This window comes from Leiobunum rupestre, chromosome 3 (genome assembly GCF_980474605.1).
Source record: "Leiobunum rupestre chromosome 3, qqLeiRupe1.1.hap1, whole genome shotgun sequence".
NCBI classification, from domain to species: domain Eukaryota; kingdom Metazoa; phylum Arthropoda; class Arachnida; order Opiliones; family Sclerosomatidae; genus Leiobunum; species Leiobunum rupestre.
The window spans coordinates 71,958,529-71,977,834 of NC_143386.1; the positions used below are offsets into that span (position 1 = coordinate 71,958,529).

The 19,306-nt window shown below is 35.7% G+C and overlaps 2 protein-coding genes and 1 pseudogene across 2 annotated transcripts; all 3 read left to right on the plus strand.

Annotated features, from left to right (window-relative positions):
* The first annotated feature begins 6,989 nt into the window (after positions 1-6,989).
* LOC149954553 (actin-1-like) lies at positions 6,990-9,664 on the plus strand (annotated as a pseudogene).
* A 1,289-nt stretch (positions 9,665-10,953) lies between these two features.
* On the plus strand, positions 10,954-14,193 carry LOC149954554 (actin-87E-like). Its single transcript, XM_090169134.1, has 4 exons — positions 10,954-11,039; positions 11,944-12,079; positions 12,785-13,271; positions 13,421-14,193. The coding sequence occupies exons 2-4, from the start codon at positions 11,954-11,956 to the stop codon at positions 13,930-13,932; spliced, it is 1,125 nt and encodes a 374-aa protein (XP_090025260.1). The 5' UTR covers positions 10,954-11,039; positions 11,944-11,953; the 3' UTR covers positions 13,933-14,193.
* Positions 14,194-15,195: 1,002 nt separating this feature from the next.
* LOC149954555 (actin-3, muscle-specific-like) lies at positions 15,196-18,350 on the plus strand. The gene is made up of 4 exons (XM_090169132.1): positions 15,196-15,283; positions 16,431-16,566; positions 16,622-17,108; positions 17,668-18,350. Exons 2-4 carry the CDS (start codon positions 16,441-16,443, stop codon positions 18,183-18,185), a joined length of 1,131 nt encoding a protein of 376 aa, XP_090025258.1. The 5' UTR covers positions 15,196-15,283; positions 16,431-16,440; the 3' UTR covers positions 18,186-18,350.
* Positions 18,351-19,306: the final 956 nt, after the last annotated feature.

The window sequence follows — 19,306 nt, forward strand, 5'->3', positions numbered from 1 at the left end:
AATTTTATGTGAATCATTTAAATCTCATTTGAATCATTTAAATCTCATTTGAATCATTTAAATTTCATTTGAATCATTTAAATCGCATTTGAATCATTTAAATCTCATTTGAATCATTTAAATCTCTATTGAATCATTTAAATCTCATTTGAATCATTTAAATTTCATTTTCAAGAATCATTTAAATCTCATTTGAATCATTTAAATCTCATTTGAATCATTTAAATCTCATTTGAATCATTTAAATCTCATTTGAATCATTTAAATTTCATTTGAATCATTTAAATCGCATTTGAATCATTTAAATCTCATTTGAATCATTTAAATCTCATTTGAATCATTTAAATCTCATTTGAATCATTTAAATTTCATTTTCAAGAATCATTTAAATCTCATTTGAATCATTTAAATCTCATTTGAATCATTTAAATCTCATTTGAATCATTTAAATCTCATTTGAATCATTTAAATCTCATTTGAATCATTTAAATCTCATTTGAATCATTTAAATCTCATTTGAATCATTTAAATCTCATTTGAATCATTTAAATTTCATTTGAATCATTTAAATCTCATTTGAATCATTTAAATCTCATTTGAATCATTTAAATCTCATTTGAATCATTTAAATCTCATTTGAATCATTTAAATCTCATTTTAATCATTTAAATTTTATGTGAATCATTTAAATCTCATTTGAATCATTTAAATCTCATTTGAATCATTTAAATTTCATTTGAATCATTTAAATCTCATTTGAATCATTTAAATCTCATTTTAATCATTTAAATCTCATTTTAATCATTTAAATCTCATTTGAATCATTTAAATTTCATTTTCAAGAATCATTTAAATCTCATTTGAATCATTTAAATCTCATTTGAATCATTTGATCAGAATGACTGTTGGAGGGCACGAAGCTTTTAGAAATAAAGGCTAGTGAACTACCGAAACCGGTCAAGGTCGCCTTCAGGACTAAGGATGTCTGGACGAAGGATCCTGAAGTCTTTCTAAAGAGGCTTTACCTCGACAACAACAAGCTCAATATGAAAGTGGTGTGATAAGAACTTTATTCGAGGGATTTTCCAGATGGATGAAGATTCTGTCGCAGTCTCAAAGGAGGCAGGATGTTCTGCCTACACAGGGGTGGATAGGGGGACTCTGCTACTGAGATGTTGGACTTTGATCTGGTAGGAGAACTGGGTGATGTCACCTTGGGCTCCATGTCGGATATTTCCAACATCACAGTGGTGGGGGACATCTTCACCGACAAAGAAGCGTGAAGATGCGAGTGGTTCAACTGGTGAGGAGGTAGGGTCAGTCCTGTACCCACCCCATTAGCCGGCGAGAAGCCCAGCACCAACACCGGCAACTGCGGTTGGACATGAAGGTGATACCACCGGCAAAGTCTACCAACCAGCCAAGGTTAGTTCCTTAGTTGAATAATGAGATTGGAAGAATTCGCAAAACTACTCGCCAGCTTTTTAATAGAGCTAAGAGGTAGGGTGATTGGTCACTTCCTATCATAAGGCCATCCGAGAAGCTAAACAGGCTTCCTGGGGGGATTTTTGAGAGAGTATCTCTGATATTCCCACTACATCCAAACTAATGAAAATTATGGCTAATGACAATCCCAAACATCTGGGTACTATCAAGTTGAAGGTAGTTACTCCAGTTCTGGAAAGGAGACACTCAAGCCTATGCTGGAGGTTCACTTTCCAGACTCCAGATCCACTGATACAAATGAATCTTCCTCTTCGGTTCAAAAAAACTAAGAAGATTGATTGGGACTTGGCAAAACAAGTTGTCACTCACTCCAAGTTTATGCGGGCTATAAAGTCATTTAAGCCTTACAAGGCTTCTGGGCCGGATAGAATCTCACCCATCCTATTGATATTCTCTGTACTGTGTTGTGCAGAATCTACAGGAATTGTATTGCTCTCGGGCATATACCGGGCTCTTGGAAACAGTCAAAGGTTATCTTTATTCCTAAACCCGGGAAAACCAGTCGTCTCGAGGCTAAGGCATTTAGACTAATCAGTCTAACTTCATTTATCCCAAAGGTCTTGGAGAAATTAGTTGATAGACATATTAGAGATAAGGTTTTTAGTGTTACACCCCTCTCTGCTGCTCAGTATGCCTATCAAAAGGGCAAATCTACTGAAACTACCCTTCATTGCATAATTCACTGCATTGAACGTGCAATTGAGTTCAGAAAAATAGCGTTAGCTGTTTTTCTGGACATCTAGGGGACTTTTGATAAAGTCTTTAAGGCTGTCAAACGTTTCATATCAATGATACGTTGGGTCTTTGGATCGATTCTATGTTGACTGATTCGGTCGCGATGATCTCCTTGCTTGGCGAATCACTGCGGGTCACCACCAGCCGGGGCTGCCCTCAAGGGGGTGTTCTTTCACCTCTGCTGTGGTGCCTGGTTGTGGACGAACTCTTGGTGAAGCTGAACAGGGATGGCTGTCGCGGCTTTGGTTATGCTGACGATGTTGCGATGATTATTACTGGGAAGTTCCCAGGAACCATTTCGGCTGTGATGAGAAATGCTTTCATCTTTGTGGAATGCTGGTGTAGAGAGGTTGGCCTCACCGTCAGTTCTGATAAGACGAGCCTGGTTCCTTTCACGCGATGGAAGGTAAAGGACTTGTTTAACGATATTTCATTCTTTGGGACCGTCTTGGTCAAGTCAACTGAGGTGAAATAACTCGGTGTTATTCTCGACAGTAAGTTAACATGGAAGCCTCATCTTGATCTTAGTACCAGGAAGGCTAAAATGTTATTCTGGAGAGTAAGGGGTACCATACTCAAGACTTGGGGTTTGGTCCTAAAACCGCGCTCCCGGTTCAATTCCCGACGAAATAAAAACAAGTTCACAAAAATTAAAAAATTAAGTTATATAAAAAATATCCACAGATATTGTATTCATCCGTTTAGTAACAAAACCCGCCTTATCATAATGGTTCCTTTACTTAAATATTTTCCCTAAGGAAGTCAATGGCTCGGAGATGAACCATCCGCATGGTAACAAAGCGGCCCGAGTTCAATTCCTGATCACGATCAATATAATATAACATTAAAATACTTAAACATTTAATTAAATATAAGATTAATATACTTAAACATTTAATTAAATATAAGATTAATATACTTAAACATTTAATTAAATATAAGATTAATATACTTAAACATTTAATTAAATATAAGATTAATATACTTAAACATTTAATTAAATATAAGATTAATATACTTAAACATTTAATTAAATATAAGATTAATATACTTAAACATTTAATTAAATATAAGATTAATATACTTAAACATTTAATTAAATATAAGATTAATATAATTTATAAATATTTTATTAAATATAAGATTAATATAATTTATAAATATTTTATTAAATATAAGATTAATATAATTTATAAATATTTTATTAAATATAAGATTAATATAATTTATAAATATTTTATTAAATATAAGATTAATATAATTTATAAATATTTAATTAAATATAAGATTAATATAATTTATAAATATTTAATTAAATATAAGATTAATATAATTTATAAATATTTAATTAAATATTAGATTAATATAATTTATAAATATTTAATTAAATATAAGATTAATATAATTTATAAATATTTAATTAAATATAAGATTAATATAATTTATAAATATTTAATTAAATATAAGATTAATATAATTTATAAATATTTAATTAAATATAAGATTAATATAATTTATAAATATTTAAAATGATGTAGATTAAATTATAGTACCTAACGTTATATCTTCGTAAAGGACATTCGCCAAAGCGGTTTTCGAAAAACACCGTAGTTGAACAAGCGTCGGTGGCTTAGTGGTTAGAGTAAATCTCTTGCACGCAGCAGACCCGGGTTCGATTCCCCAAATAAATCGCAAATAGATACTAAGACGAATACCGTGAACAATTGGTGGGAACCCTGCCTTTGGATGTTGAGAGGTTGCGTAACACTCAGCACTTGGTCCGTCCGCAAAGTCAATAAGAAGTTCAAATTAACACGCGCCTCCTGAGAGAAAGAAAATCAACTTTAGCCTTACAAATAAAACCAACATAAACACGTGACTATTTTATACAGTGACTCACGCGCATGCGCGTAGGGGAGGGACGAAGAAGAGAGCAACATTTATTGAAGCGCCTATTATATAGAAAGGTGGAGACAAACTTTATAAAACGTGTGTACTGTACTACTGTGGCTACTTTCGCTACGGCAATTTATGGGAGAAGACGTCGTTGCTTAAAATTAAGCACCGATTATTTAAATTATAATTATTGGCTAAAAAAAATTAGCTTTGGTATCAAATAAGCAGTTTCAGGGGAATCAGTTATTTATTATTTGAACACTTACATTACAGCTACATTGCGCTAAACCGGGACCCCCCGAGAATAAGCCGAAAAATCTACACAATATTATATTATATATGTTATAAAAATTTAATATCGTCTACCTTCTAAATGTAATGGCATCCGTCCTTCTTCACAACGCGAGGTAGAATTGGAACAACTAACTACCTTTCTATCAAAATGTTTGGTACAGAGAGACTAATGATGACTAAAATGTTGAAATAGAGTTATTAAAATTATGATTTTATCACTTTTTGTTTTTTTTTTAAATTGTTATTTTGATGATTTAAATAATTAAATAACTATGCGGCGTACATAGTTTCGAACAGCACCGCCACCAGCCTTAAATTTTATGTGTGGTCAAGGTGGGGCACACTTTTCTAACTACATATTTTTCAAGGGCAAACTGATGTTTTAAAGTAAAATAAGTAAACATTTAAAACAATTATTTAAACTGACAATCATAATATGAAATCCTTTTATGTTTATACAAATACAAATTCATTTGAATTGCATTCATTTAAAGCATGGTATAAAGATAGTGCGGTCTTTAAACTTCTACATAAAAAAATCTTGTTAAAGGATTGTTTAAATTGTGATTTGCGCTTGTGTGCAGATTGTAGGTTTATCTCTTTATTATTCATGATTTTCTCAGTTGAATTAAAACCTTATATTAAAAAATCTATTAAATTAACAAATTTACTTCTGCAGTGTTATTATGGACACTGTATCTCTAACCGGACGGGAAAAGCAGCCTAAAAGAGGTACCCCCTCACTGTCCGTTTGCGTCCTACTTCGTATTAGAAATAGTCGGCCGTACTCGATTCGCAGGGCCGTCAAGGTCATTCGAAAGAATAGAAACCCCCATTTCAAACGGAACATTTTGTCAACCACGTGACGAATTATATGGCCTTGACAGCCCGAAACTTTCAAAATTCTTGAACCTCCCCCCTTTACAGAGAGACGGTGGCGGCGGCATGTGATTTTGTATGGTGGAAGCTACAGCTTTCCCCGTCCGGTTAGAGATACAGTGTCCATGGTCTTATAATAATTTTCATTTAACGAAAAATCCATCTATTTTATTCGCTATTAATAATGAGTACGTAAGTTACTTATAAAACAAACTTTTATAACGCGAACTAGCCTTATACATGTGTTTTGGAAAATTAAACTTATGAACATTGAGTTCTTAATTTGGAGAGCTTAATTAACTTAATAACACGGACTGAAACATTGTAGCTAATTTCCTAGACAATAATACAATATATCAACGATGACAAGAAAAATTATTTATTTGGGACTACTACAAAATTCTTTTGGATGCGGACGAGAAATTGAGTGACTGTTATATTTTGATCTTAATATGAGAAACTTCGGTCCGGGGGCAGTGTTGCCAGATGTAAAAAATAAATTATGCTATACAAGCTCCAAAATTATTGATTTCTTAGCAAAATTATTTCAAGAGATTAGAGAGCTTTTAAAATTTAAAAGTAATTTTTCATGATAAAATTACGAAATATTGCCGTTGGGAACGTCAAGATTTATTTGTAACAAAGGCAACTAATAAAATATAAAAAGTCAAAATTTAGGCCAGAGATTCCAACAGTAGACCGGTTTCGCCCTTTTGGGGCTCATCAGTACTGTGTAGGAACTCTGGCTATCCTCGGAAATCTGCCTATATCAGTAAAACTAATAAACATTCAGAGCAGTCCATTGCAACTTATAGTGAAATTCTTCACCAATTATTGCACGGAGGTCGCTATTCAGCAGACATCTTTTACGCTCGGGCTTCCGTTGAATTCCAACGTTAAGATATTTCACTATAAGTTGCAATGGACTGCTCAAATATAGGGCACTCTGAATGTTTATTAACTAATAAAATTTTTGAGCTGAACATGAGTGCAAAATGTTAGTGGGTTCGTAAATTATTGAAAATATGGTACACCTTATTAATTTTATTGTGAAAAAACGTACCATATAGCACACTGTTAAAATTATGGTACGAGTTAAATTCCAAGCTAGAATTATTGAATTGTACCATAATTATGGTACGTCTGGCAACGCTGTCCGGGGGTTTTAATCCCGCTAGGGCAGAGTCGTTGGGATACCGCGCGCGATGCGAACGTGGTATTTCCATCTACGTCACGCTCGTGTCCTCAACCCTTGCACTAGCAGGCAATACACTACAAACACTTTCCAGGGAATTTCCAGCACCTGCAAAAGAAAAACCTTACAATATTTACAATAGCAGGCTTATAATACAGCTTATTTTTCTGCATCTAACAATGAACATTTTAAAAATACATACAAATTTACAGAAAAATATTTTTGACAATTATTTTAAGGTAATAAACACTAATTATGTAAATCGAATAATGGTCATAGTTTTTACAGTTACTACCCTCAAAATTACTACTTTTTTTTCAAAACGTTTTAAACTAACTTCAAAGCTTAGTGTTTCCCTCTTAACGACCATTTTTATCATTGAAGATAATAACAACGTGGCCCTGAAGACTCTTACGTTGGCCGAGAAGCCCAGAACAATCGGGACAAATTGACCTTCAAGTATCCGATCGAACACGGAATTATCACGAACTGGGACGATATGGAGAAGATCTCGCAGCACACTTTCTTCAACGAACTGCGTGTCAACCCCGAAGAAAAGCCCGTCTTGATAACCGACGCCATCCGCAACCGAAGAGGCATCAAAGAAAAATTGACTCAAGTCATGTTCGAGACATTCAACACGTCGGCTCTTTACGTGGGCAACCCAGCGGTCTTGCCTCACTTCGCGAGTGGACGACACGCTGGCATCATTTTGGATTGTGGCGATGGCCTTACCTATACCGCCCCCTTTGAAGGACTTAGTGTCTTCGCAAACGCCATCTCTCGCGTGGACTTAGCTTTTGGCGATCTGACCAACTTCTTGATGACTATCCTTTATGAACGAGGCTATTGCTTTACTACTACTGGTAACTACAAAAGTAAATATTGATATAAAGTTTAATACTATCGCCTCGACCAGCGACATCTTATTTGAGGGGTAAAAAATTCTTGGCTTTAGTGATGCCTTCCCCCTCGCCACTTTTCAGGAACATTAAGTGTATCGATGTACTCCGTCGCTGTAAAAATAGTTCACTTTAAAATACGCGTATATTAAACTTTCACTTGCGATAATTTGATAATTTATTTTCCAAAATAAAGTATATAAAGTAGATATATGATTGAACCTATAATATAATATTTTAAAAACAATAATACGCCTTTTTAAAAGATACACATGTAACTTAAATCAGTGATATCGCGCTATTCACAAATTTATGTCATGTGGAGTATATTACAAGAAAACGAATATTTAAACATTAAAATGAGGCTTTTTTCGTGGTTTTTAATTAGTTAACATTCAATTCTATAGCCAGAAAAGCAACATATTAATTGGTTTCATAAAAAATGACTAGCCAAGGGTTAAGTATTGAAGCATTGTTGAAGAATTATAAAGATTTTTTTTCGAACTGGATGTAACCTATAAAGCTATTAAAATCTTTAAACGAGGTTTAAACAAAACCGAGCGCGAAGTAAAATACTAAGCTAGCGTTTCTGAAACAGAAGCGGACGATTCGAGACGTCGAAAGCGAGGACCGAAACAATGTGTCCCAAAATTCCCCGGAATGCACTACTTTTCGCGGGAAAATAAAGTGCTTTTCTATTGGTGGAAAAAATGACGTGATCGAGAGCTCTTTAAAAAGGATGTCAAGCATGGTGGAAGGTTAAATCTGAAGGCACTATTAGACTTTATCTCAATATTTACTTTTGGTAACTATCATCCACAATAAGTAAACTTCGGTTAGATATTATCTCACTTGGCTGTTTCACACAGACAGGGCTACCACAGGTCAGGAAACAGGGAAAGTCAGGTTATCTTGAATATTTTGTGGAGTTGTTTTAGTAATTTTACTTGTGGTAAAAGTAAACTAAGAAATTAAAAAAAAAAATTTTGGGCTTATAGGTCAGAAAAACAGAAAGGTCAGCGGAATTTGAATAATTACCAGCAAACCTGATTGAGAGGAATTTGAAGTTGAATATTGAATCTGGCATATTTAATGGAATAACATACAACTTAGAGTTCTTAAAACTGATAAGAGCATGTCCTTAAATTTATTTGATGCGTTTTGGTCCGACAGAAAAGTAATTCCTAGTAAAAAGAACATGCTACGTCGATTCACCTAAGCACTTATACGCAAAAAAGGTTATCGATATGGATTCACCTAAGTACCTATGCTTACAAAAGTTCTTCGATATTTTTCACATAAGCACCTATGCTTAAAAAAGATTCTCTACAGGGATGCACCTTAGCGGCTGTTGTTAAAAAAGACATTCGAAATGGATCCACATGAGCACTTATGCTTAAAAAAATGGATTGTCAAATTATAGCTTACACTATTCCAAAATATTTTTTGGCAGGGGTAATTAGCCATCCCAAGCGGTTCCACTTCAGATCTATCAGATCATTATTTTCCCGTTCGCAAAGATGGCGCCTACTTTCAATCAGGGGCAAATTAACGGATTTCAACCAATTGTTGAGTAAAATTGGAAGGTAATATTTTGAAAAATCGCAAAAGGTGTATACATTTTGTGCGAGAGTTAGTTAGATGTACGAGGTGCGATAACTCTTAAGGATGACAGATGAGTTCCTTTTTAGTACTTAACACATCCATTAATGATCATATTAATTTCTTTCATTGCTATCTAAAATAGTCGAAAGGGAAATAGTGCGGGACATGAAAGAGAAACTTGGTTACGTCGCGTCGCTCAAGACTTTGACGAAGATATGGAAACTGCCGCTTCGTCTTCTTCGTTAAACGACACTTACAGTCTTCCCGATGGCCAGCAGATTGCGATTGCCTCTGAAAAGTTTAGATGTCTGGAAGCCTTATTCAAACCTTCATTATTGGGATTGAAGTGTCCCGGCATCCACGAGATGGTATACAACTCCATAATGAATTGCGAAAGGACCTTTACGCGAACATTATATTGTCGGGCGGAAGCACCATGTGGCCTGGTTTCGCCGATAGAATACGGAAGGAAGTTACAGCACTGGCACACAGTTCTATGAGGGTCAACGTCGTCGTTTTACCGGAGAGGCAATATTCCGTTTGGATCGGGGGTTCCATTATGGCGTCTCTTGGGACATTTCAACAAATGTGGATTTCGAAAGGATAATACGAAGAGATAGGTCCGAACATTGTTCACCGGAAGTGTTTTTAAGTTATCATATTCACATGTTTCAGATTGTGATGATCTAGAGCGGGCTGCCGAAAGGGGCGATCTCAACCTGCAAAATGTGTATCTCAAAATTGTATAAAAGTATTACAACCAGAAATAACTATAAACAGGGCGATTATGATCTTGAAAATGTTAATCTTGACCTTCAAAATGAAAATAGAATTTTGCTCCATTTGTAAACTTTAAAAAAGAGCACCAAATCGTAAGAACTATTGTTTATCTAGTCTCGGAGAGTTTTTTTAATTTTAGTCGCTTCCTGCCAAATAACGATGCTATAAAGATGGTGTCCATAACATTGAGATTTATCAGCTCGTCTGGTTCCTTATCCAAATGATTTAAATTTGAATAATATTTAGTAAATGCTGGTGTATCACCACGAACGTTACACTAAAAAGATAGAAAATGTATTCGACCCTTTGCCCCTATATTTAATAGTTAAAATTCCTTTCGGCTTAATTAGGGCGGTTGTTGATCTGGACGATAGGGTGTGTGGCCTGTACATAATTGTCCCTAAACCTCTTATTTTAAATGAGATAATTTATTAACCACAGGAATAAATTAGAAGCAATTGCCTTCAGCACCTAGGTGTTATAATTACGAAAAGTATGTCAATTGTTACGTTTTTAATGACACAATAAAATCTCAATTGTTGATAAAGGAACTACAGAACTGTCGCGCAGTGAAATATATAGTCTAGATTTCTATATTTCAAAAAAAGGGATATGCAACCCTGGTGTACAGTTGCGACATACGTGATTCTGTTAGTAGTAAACCACCAATTGGGATAAAAAGTCCGTTTCCTTACTGTCTCCTTTAATTATTGCATCATTCGTATAAAATCTACTGTGATTGTTCCTTATTTATGGTGCATCACTTATTTTCGCATTTTCGATTTCAATACGCTCCATTTAACGTAGCCATGCACAGTACGAATAACTCCAAAAACACTAGATTTAGAAAGCAATTAGAATTTTTTTTATGTAATATACTTTTAAATGAGCCTTGGAGCTCAAAGATTTATATTTGCAAGTCGGTTAAATGTTATGATAAAAAGGGAACTCTAAGCTTTACCTTTCTTTTTTACAAGTGCCTGTTTCGTTGTTATAAAATTGTTTTTTTTTTCAAACTTACTTATCTAGCTCTAGAGCATAATTAATATTTTATCCTAATACATGTGTAATATGTAATTTCTTATCTATCTTATTTCAACGTGAGATAATTACGTTTACCAAGAAATCTACTCGTACGAGCTACATTTGATAAGAATAAGGGTTTGAAGTTACTTCACTCAAAATAACGTCAAATCAATAAAGCCGGTTTTCTTTGTCTGAATATCGTTTGACTTTCCGCTTTCATCGTAAGTATTTTGAAATATTAATAAATAATATTTTGTTACGTGAAATTAAGTCTTAGCTTATATCGTTGGTACGTAAAGTAAAAAGAGAACACGGTTTTTCCAACGCCAATAAAAAACATTAAGGATTGTCTAACCCTGGATTGAGCTACCAATTGCTTAATTTTAAATCCCCTAACTGGAAAAACAGCGTATTAATCAAAAATAAATTTGACGGTAAGACAAAGACAATAGCTTTGAGGTGAAATAATCACGAAGAGGCAAATGGCAGCGCCCAGAAACCTGACAGATAAACAAAATAGCGGAGGATGGTTCATAATCGTGAATAAAGTAATAATGATAGTTATTTTATACAATTTTAATATTTATATCTGAACCAAAAATGTAGACAGGGGCTTATTCTGACTTTCACCAAACAATTTTCCACATTGTAAAACAAATGATTGCTGGTCATTTTATTTGTCTACATAACTTCGAGGTAACCAATCAATACCATGAAAATTTATTCCGTGAAAACAAAGATTTATAGTCGCTGCCAAACTATATTGGATTTATTAGGGTCGTTACCAGAGTTTCAAGTTTGAGTGCCCTTTACCCAGGACATCGGGCATTAAATTTTTTTTTTTTTTTTAGTATTTGAAGGGCAATTTCCCGATAACGTTCAGTGAATTAAAGGCATACAATAGAACACATTCTAAGAACAGAAAACATTTTATATAAAAACTAAATAAAGCATATTATTTTTGATTTTTTTAATTAGTCTGTGAATTTAACTATCCTCAAAGTTAAATTAGTATTTATTAAACTAAATAATTTCTACACATCCCCTCGCTTTGGAATGTAATAAAGGAAAAGCGTTTTTATAGGGTAATTAATACTTAATTAATTACTTGGGTATTTCTCTTAGCATTGCAAGTATGTGTGACGACGAAGTGGCGGCTCTGGTTATCGACAATGGATCCGGAATGATTAAGGCTGGTTTCGCCGGTGATGACGCACCCCGGGCAATTTTTCCTACCATTTTGGGAAGGCTCAAACATGATGTGAGACTTTTAGATTTAGTGTTAAACACCTTGAAGAACTATTTGTAGATTTTTAAATAGACCAGACTACTAGTTAAGCAGCATTTACAATTAACCAGAAGTTGGAAATATTTTAAGAGAAGTATCCACCTCGGCGTTAAAATGAAACATGAACCTCTGCAGTCACTATGCAGATTTCAATGGGCATTTTTCGCTAATTCGCGGATTCGTACACCGCATCTGGGTACAAAATTTACAGCATGTATTATACGATTGTAAAGGGCTGAAGACCGAGAGCATGTTACCTACGAAACGTACCGAAACTTAAAATGTTTTTAATCAGTGTTACGCAATTTTTCATTTATTTAACCATGCACGCGCAATTTAAAGTTGGTGTAGCATTACTTCACCTAACGATGAAAAATCTAAAAAAGTCACCGCCTAGGAATATTTTCTTATTTAAAACAAAATTTTTTGATGTAATAGTTTTAGGAAATCACAAAAATTAGTAGTTCTTTGTTCCAAATTGTCTTTTTGAAAAATCAATGAGGGCCTGCGAAGAATATGTTTCAAGTGGATAATATCGGCACCATAATAAGAGCTCTATTACAAACTTTTGGTTTAACTAAACACCTACAAAGCATTATAGAACTACACTTGGTCAAACGAATCCAAAATTTCGTTAGATGAATTCCACAGAGTGATGTGGTATTCGTTTCCCTATAGGGTTTAAGAACAAACGCGGCCAATGATGACATTATCGTCGGAGACGACGCTGTGAGTAGACTAGATAGTCTGAACTTGACTTATCCCATCGAACACGGTATCGTCACCAACTGGGATGACATGGAGAAGGTCTGGCAACACGCGTTTGACAAAGAACTTCGCGTTTCCGCAGAGGAGCATTCCATCTTGCTGACTGAAGCTCCATTAAGTGCTAAAGCCAACAGGGAAAAGATGACTCAAGTCATGTTCGAAACGTTCAACGCGCCGGCAATGTACATCGCCATACCTGGAGTCTTGTCATTGTACTCCGTTGGACGCACAACCGGCATCGTTTTAGATTCCGGCGATGGAGTTTCGCAAATTGTTCCTGTGCAAGAAGGGTACGCCATTTCCAACGCCATCTTGCGGCTGGACCTGGCTGGCCGTGACTTAACTGATTACTTAATGAAACTCCTCACTAAACAAGGATGTTCGTTAACAAGCAATGGTAAGTGATCAAAGTTAAAGCTGTGGCTTGCGCTGTCCTTTTTTGTTATTAAGTACATTCCAGTCATGTTCCCTCTAAGAGTTTTATTTCATTTATGGCCGAATTGTAGCAAATAATAGAATTTTGAATCAATTTTGTTCTGGAAACAGCTGAAAGAGAAATGGTCAGGGTCATGAAAGAGAAGCTTTGTTACGTGGCATTGGATCCAAGGCAGGAGACCGAAACTACGTCTTCCTCATACGAAAGCACGTACGAGCTTCCAGACGGTCAGATGTTCACCGCCGGCGAAGAGAGGTTCAAGTGTCCGGAAGCCCTTTTCAAACCATCATTGCTGGGAGTCGAATCACCCGCTATCCACGACGCCTTGTACAATTCCATCATGACCTCGAACGTCGATGTTCGCAAAGATTTGTACGCTAATATCCTCTTGTCCGGCGGAAACACAATGTTCCCTGGTTTCGCTGATAGAATGCAGAAGGAAATAACAGCCGTCGCGCCAAGTACCGTGAAGATCAAGGTAATTGCCCCACCAGAGAGGAAATACTCAGTCTGGATCGGAGGTTCCATCTTGGCGTCCCTGTCGACATTCGAACAGATGTGGATCAGCAAACAAGAATACGAAGAGTCAGGGCCTAAGATTATTCACGCTAAATGTTTTTAAAGATATCACGGTGACCATTGGGGGTATCCTTTGGTTTTGAAGGAATATAACGTTATTATTTGTATTTAAATCCCTGAATTTAGTATCAAATCAATTTTTTAGAACAGAATAGCAAGTTTTATTTTACACATTGGGATATCGCCAACCGAAATTAGCAATTTTAAACCAATTTCAGACACTTCTCGAGGAGCGCTACTTTATAGAATTTAGAGCTCCATTTCTAAATTTCACCGATACAACTGAAATAGCTTTTTAATCTGTAACTCGAAAGGTAATTTTCGGCTTAAAATTATAATTAAAACATTTAAATTATCCATCGCTTCCTCAACTTTATCTTTCCTCGTGAACTACTACTACTACTACTATTACTACTCTTTTATTAATTTGGAGGAGATTTTAATGAGTGAAATATTTTAGGGAAATACATTTTATTATAACTTACTAGCTGTGCTTCAAGTAATTGGGCTACGATTTAATTTTTCGTACCGGTTATTATAAATTATGACCTATTGATAAACTTTCTTTACTCTTTTGAGGAACTATAAAAATTATTCAGGGGTAAATAATGTTTATAAATATTGAATGTTTGAAACCTAAGAAATAATGTGATATTCTAAGGCTCGCACACCTTAATGTTGAGAAAGTGTTTGACTTAGGGGCCCGCGGACCTTTAAAGCTGAGCAAAAATTTTACTTAGAGACTCTCGAAGCCTTGGCTGCAAATGCGTAGGGCAATTGTTGTGTAAAATACTTAGAAGCTCGCCAATACTATCTCTCTACTGCTACCAGACAGACACTCGAAAAACCAAAATGATAGTATTCGATTCGACTGACTGTTAAAAGTGACTAAATCAACGCTTATGTTTGATAACACCATTTGATAACGATTACTGTAATGATGCCAGAGCTAATATCCGGTCAAAAATGTTATGTTAGAAATTTATATTTTCAAAATGGTTAAGTCTAAAAATTAAGTGTATGCTACTTATCTAAATTATCTCTGGAATATCCATAAATGTTAACGTTACTTTTATTTAAGGAAATAAACATTACTTTCGTGATCTAGGTCATTTTTAGGTAAGTGAAAAGTGTACTAATCAACGTCTTATAAATATATACAAAGAGTATATTATACTTCAGTCTTACGCGATGAATTTACTGTTTTTACCTTTGCCCGCCATAAACGGAAATTTATAACGAACTACAATTTTTAGATTAGATTAAAGGTTTTATAGGAATGGATGTTAACAGTTTTGCTAATAAACAGATGTGATAAAGAAGTGTTTTTAAAAAGCCAGCTTCTATTCTTTATCATTCGTCTTCCAGGAGCTTTTTGGACAAATTATTCGACGGTAAGTTGTTCATTTTACATCATACCGATATGCACATATTGCTTCGTATATAGCTTTATTTTTCACTTCGTATCTCAGTAGCGCAGCCAGCCAAAAGTCGTGTAGTTAGACTTACTCGAACTGGCACACTAAACACATACTTCAAACGTCAAAACCAACCTTTCGCCACAAGTGTTTTTAAATTTGGCAAACGAAGCGATATCGCCAGATTTAAAGTTTTAAATTTCGTGTGACCGATTGCCAATAGGCTTGTCGGCGGGGCGGGTTAGGGTTAGTGGTTACTTCAAATCCAACCCGATCCGAAATGAGAACACCCTTTTCGTCAGGTTTCTGGTCTGGTCGGGTCGGTTCAGGTTCCGGTCACATTAAACTCGACCCGAAGGCAAGCCGAATTGCAAATATTTCCTAATTTGATGGTATTTATCCAGTGCCGTGTTTAATGTGTTTTAGATGCGCTTGAGGATAGTTAAACTCATAGCCTGTTGTTCAAAAATGGAAATAAAATGTTTCGTTACATGCCTTTAATTTTAAAATCCCAGGAAACTAGTTTATTTGTTAAATGCCAAGCGCCCTGGGAAAAAGCTTATGGTTTAAGCGCCGCAAACTTTGAACCCTGGCAACGCGATTTGATTTGAGTCGGAGGCGGCATTTCGCGAAAATCACCCGGCGGTGGCGGTGCGTAGGGTAAAAGTTTATATCTCCCCTCCCCCCCTTTAAATATTTGGGAAAAATTTCAAAATGTTTTTGCTGGACAAAAAATAAAATTACGTAGAATATCTAAAAACAAATCGACGACGGCGTCGCCGGCGCGCCGAAAAATAAATGATTCGGCGGCGGTGGTTCAGCGTTAGAGAAAATATCGGCGACGGCGGCGTTGGATCGGCGGCTATTGGCTCTAACTGAATTTATCGTCGGCTCAACTCTGCTTCTCAGTGTTCTATTAGCGGGTACCTCACAGAGATATAAATGATGCGAACTTAGGAGATTTGCAATTGTAGTAGCTGACCAATACTAGTGAAGTTAATTTTCGGTCACTTATCCACAAAGTATTTAATTTTCACACAGATGGTACAAAAATAAAAGGAACATTCTTAATTATGTTTTGGTACCGCTTTCGAAATTAATTTAACATTAAATCTATCGCCAGAATTTCAACCATGTCGTTCGACTGTCTATCTCCTCTGGTCATTGACATTGGATCGGGAATGTCTAAAGCGGGTTTTGCTGGCCACGACATGCCCCATTCCGTCTTCCCTACTATCCTCGGGAAACCCAAACACGAAGTACATTTTCTTTTAAAATTAATTTTTTTACGACTGATTGTTTAATATATTTTAGTGTAACAAGGAAGAATTAGGTCTGAAGGACAGTTACGTAGGTGATGAAGCTAAAAGCAACCTTTCTGTGTTGGTCTGCAAGTACCCCATAGAGCACGGTATGGTTGCGGAATGGGAAGATATGGAGAAAATGCTTCAGCACACTTTTCACGAAGAACTTAGTGTCGATCCCTCGGAACACCCAGTGTTGCTGACAGAAGCGCCTTTAAATCCAATTGACAACAAGGAAAAATTGGCTGAAATAATGTTCGAAACGTTTAGAACGCGGGCTATGTACGTCGCTATACCGGGAGTATTGTCCATGTACGCTTGTGGTCGCACTAACGGCATATCTGTAGATTCCGGCGATGGGGTCATACAGGTCGTTCCCGTTAATGAAGGTTACGCCTTGAACAACGCCATTTTGCGTCTGGACATGGGCGGTCGTGATTTGAACGAGTACTTGATGAATGTCCTCGGGAAACGTGGCTATTCCTTCAAAACCACAGGTAAATATCTTCTAAAGCAGGGGTGCCCAAAGTAGTGATCTCGACCTTCAAAATGTTTATCTCGAGAATATTCGAAAACTTTATTATAAAGAATAAATGATAATAGCATGGCAATCTTTACATTGAGAATGGTGACCTTGACCTTAATAATGGCGATCTTTATGATCGGAAACGTGGTCAACTCTGTTCTAAACAAGGCTTTTTTAAGAGTAGAACTTAGGTAACATTGTCAACTGAAATGTCAATATTATTTCATTCGTTTCCACGGGCATTACACATGTATTCGCATTCTCAATTTTTTCCTCAACTTTAATCAATCACAACAATTAACTAATTAAAAAGCCACAGAATCGATTGAAAAAATGCCATAATATAATTAGAATCATCTGCTATTACTAGGTACGGAAAAGCCGGATGCTCTAAATATCCCCCTAAATGTTTTTTTAATGATTCTGGGGTTCCTACGTTCAATTCTGATTGAAAGGTTTTTTACTCATATTTCCTATTTACGTTGAGCCTTGTATTTAATAAGCAATTTTGTGTCCTTCAAACATTTAAGCCGAAAGAGAAATTGTCCGAGACATCAAAGAAAATCTTTGCTACGTTGCGATGGACTTTGATCAGGAAATGAACATAGCCGCAGCTTCCACGTCAATATTGAAGTCCTTCGAACTTCCAGACGGAACAATCTTCACCATCGGAAGCGAGAGATTCAGCTGCCCCGAAGCACTTTTTCAGCCGTCATTCATGAGAATGCAATCGCCAGGTATCCACGAAACCCTGAACAATTCCATCAAGATGTGCAGTGCCTATCTTCGAAGGAACATGTACGAAAACATCGTCGTGTCCGGAGGAACCTCCATGTTCGATGGCTTTGCCGAAAGATTGGAAAAAGAGGTGGCCGCATTAGCGCCGAGCAGCTTCAAAACTAATATCATCGCGCCACCAGAGAGAAAGTATTCGGTTTGGGTTGGAGGCTCAATCTTGGCATCCTTGTCGACATTCGAATACATGTGGATTAGTAAACAACAGTACGAAGAGTCAGGCGCGAGTATTGTTCACCGAAAATGTCATTAGAATTCAAAAATGTAAAACCAAAATGTGCAGTTAGAAAGAAATCAAAAACGTTGTTAAGTATTTAACGTTTTTAGAAAACTAGCAAACATAGCCAATGCACGATAATCCATAAAGATGAAATATTTTGCATTTTATAATAAAATTTAGTAAGGTTTTTAATTTAAATTGCGTCTTACTTTCCAACTGCTTTTAATAAGGTTTCGTGCTACATAAATTTAGTAATTAAGATATCATTAACAGATTGTCAATGAAGGAATTCTACTCCGAGAGTAGTAAATTTTGGTAAATGGATCTGAGGTCTCAATTCGCTTGATATGAACCTCCTTCAACTATATATTAACGGACAAGAATGGATAGTTGTTAAATTTTCGGTAATTTCAGTAGAAAATAAAAAAAATATTTCTTAGCCACGCATTGGACCAAAAGAGTAATTACGTGATTTCTAACACCACAAGTTTATAATTGTTTCACTTAAGTGCATTAATTTTACACACAGTTTTGCTGGTCTCGGGACAAAGTAATTAAGCCTAACACACGCTCGCATCCTCGTGGTTAGAGTGGGCGCGTGCTGGGAGGTAGAACCAATGCGTGATAAGTGGATTTTCAGTTACGTGTTTTTCTACCAAAAGGCGCTTTAGATGGGAAGTCAACAATAACTCTAGAAATAAGACGTTCTTACGACACTCTCTTATTCTACAAAAATTAAGATATAAAACCTCGGATTTTTGCATAATTTTGTTAGAACCCTTAACTAGTCAATGATTGAAGATTTATATTCAAATTTATTTTTAATATTTTATTTTAAATATTTTACAAACTATAGTATTTCTAAACTAGCGGCCTCGAAAAAATCTTAACTAGTGGACCGATTTTTAAAATTAAACCTGTTCTCCATAGGTTTGAAATAAACCTAGTGTACGATTGAAAAAGGCACCGCAAGCCCAAGGAACTAATTTGATAATCAATTAAAACTGTATTTTGGAGTAGTTAGCCTAACTGACGCGTGAAGTCGCTACGGTCTTGCTGAGCGACTTTCTTAAAGGGATGGTGAAACGCCGATATAACCTACTTTCTATCGATTCCTCTTCTTTAATTCCTTTCAAAAACGATCGTCACTCAAT

Coding starts and splice junctions, on each gene's coding strand:
- LOC149954554 (XM_090169134.1), top strand. CDS start 11,954: ATGTGTGACGACGAAGTGGCGGCTCTGGTTATCGACAATGGATCCGGA. Junction 12,080..12,784: donor TGGGAAGGCTCAAACATGAT/GTGAGACTTTTA, acceptor GTTTCCCTATAG/GGTTTAAGAACAAACGCGGC. Junction 13,272..13,420: donor ATGTTCGTTAACAAGCAATG/GTAAGTGATCAA, acceptor TTCTGGAAACAG/CTGAAAGAGAAATGGTCAGG.
- LOC149954555 (XM_090169132.1), top strand. CDS start 16,441: ATGTCGTTCGACTGTCTATCTCCTCTGGTCATTGACATTGGATCGGGA. Junction 16,567..16,621: donor TCGGGAAACCCAAACACGAA/GTACATTTTCTT, acceptor AATATATTTTAG/TGTAACAAGGAAGAATTAGG. Junction 17,109..17,667: donor CTATTCCTTCAAAACCACAG/GTAAATATCTTC, acceptor CAAACATTTAAG/CCGAAAGAGAAATTGTCCGA.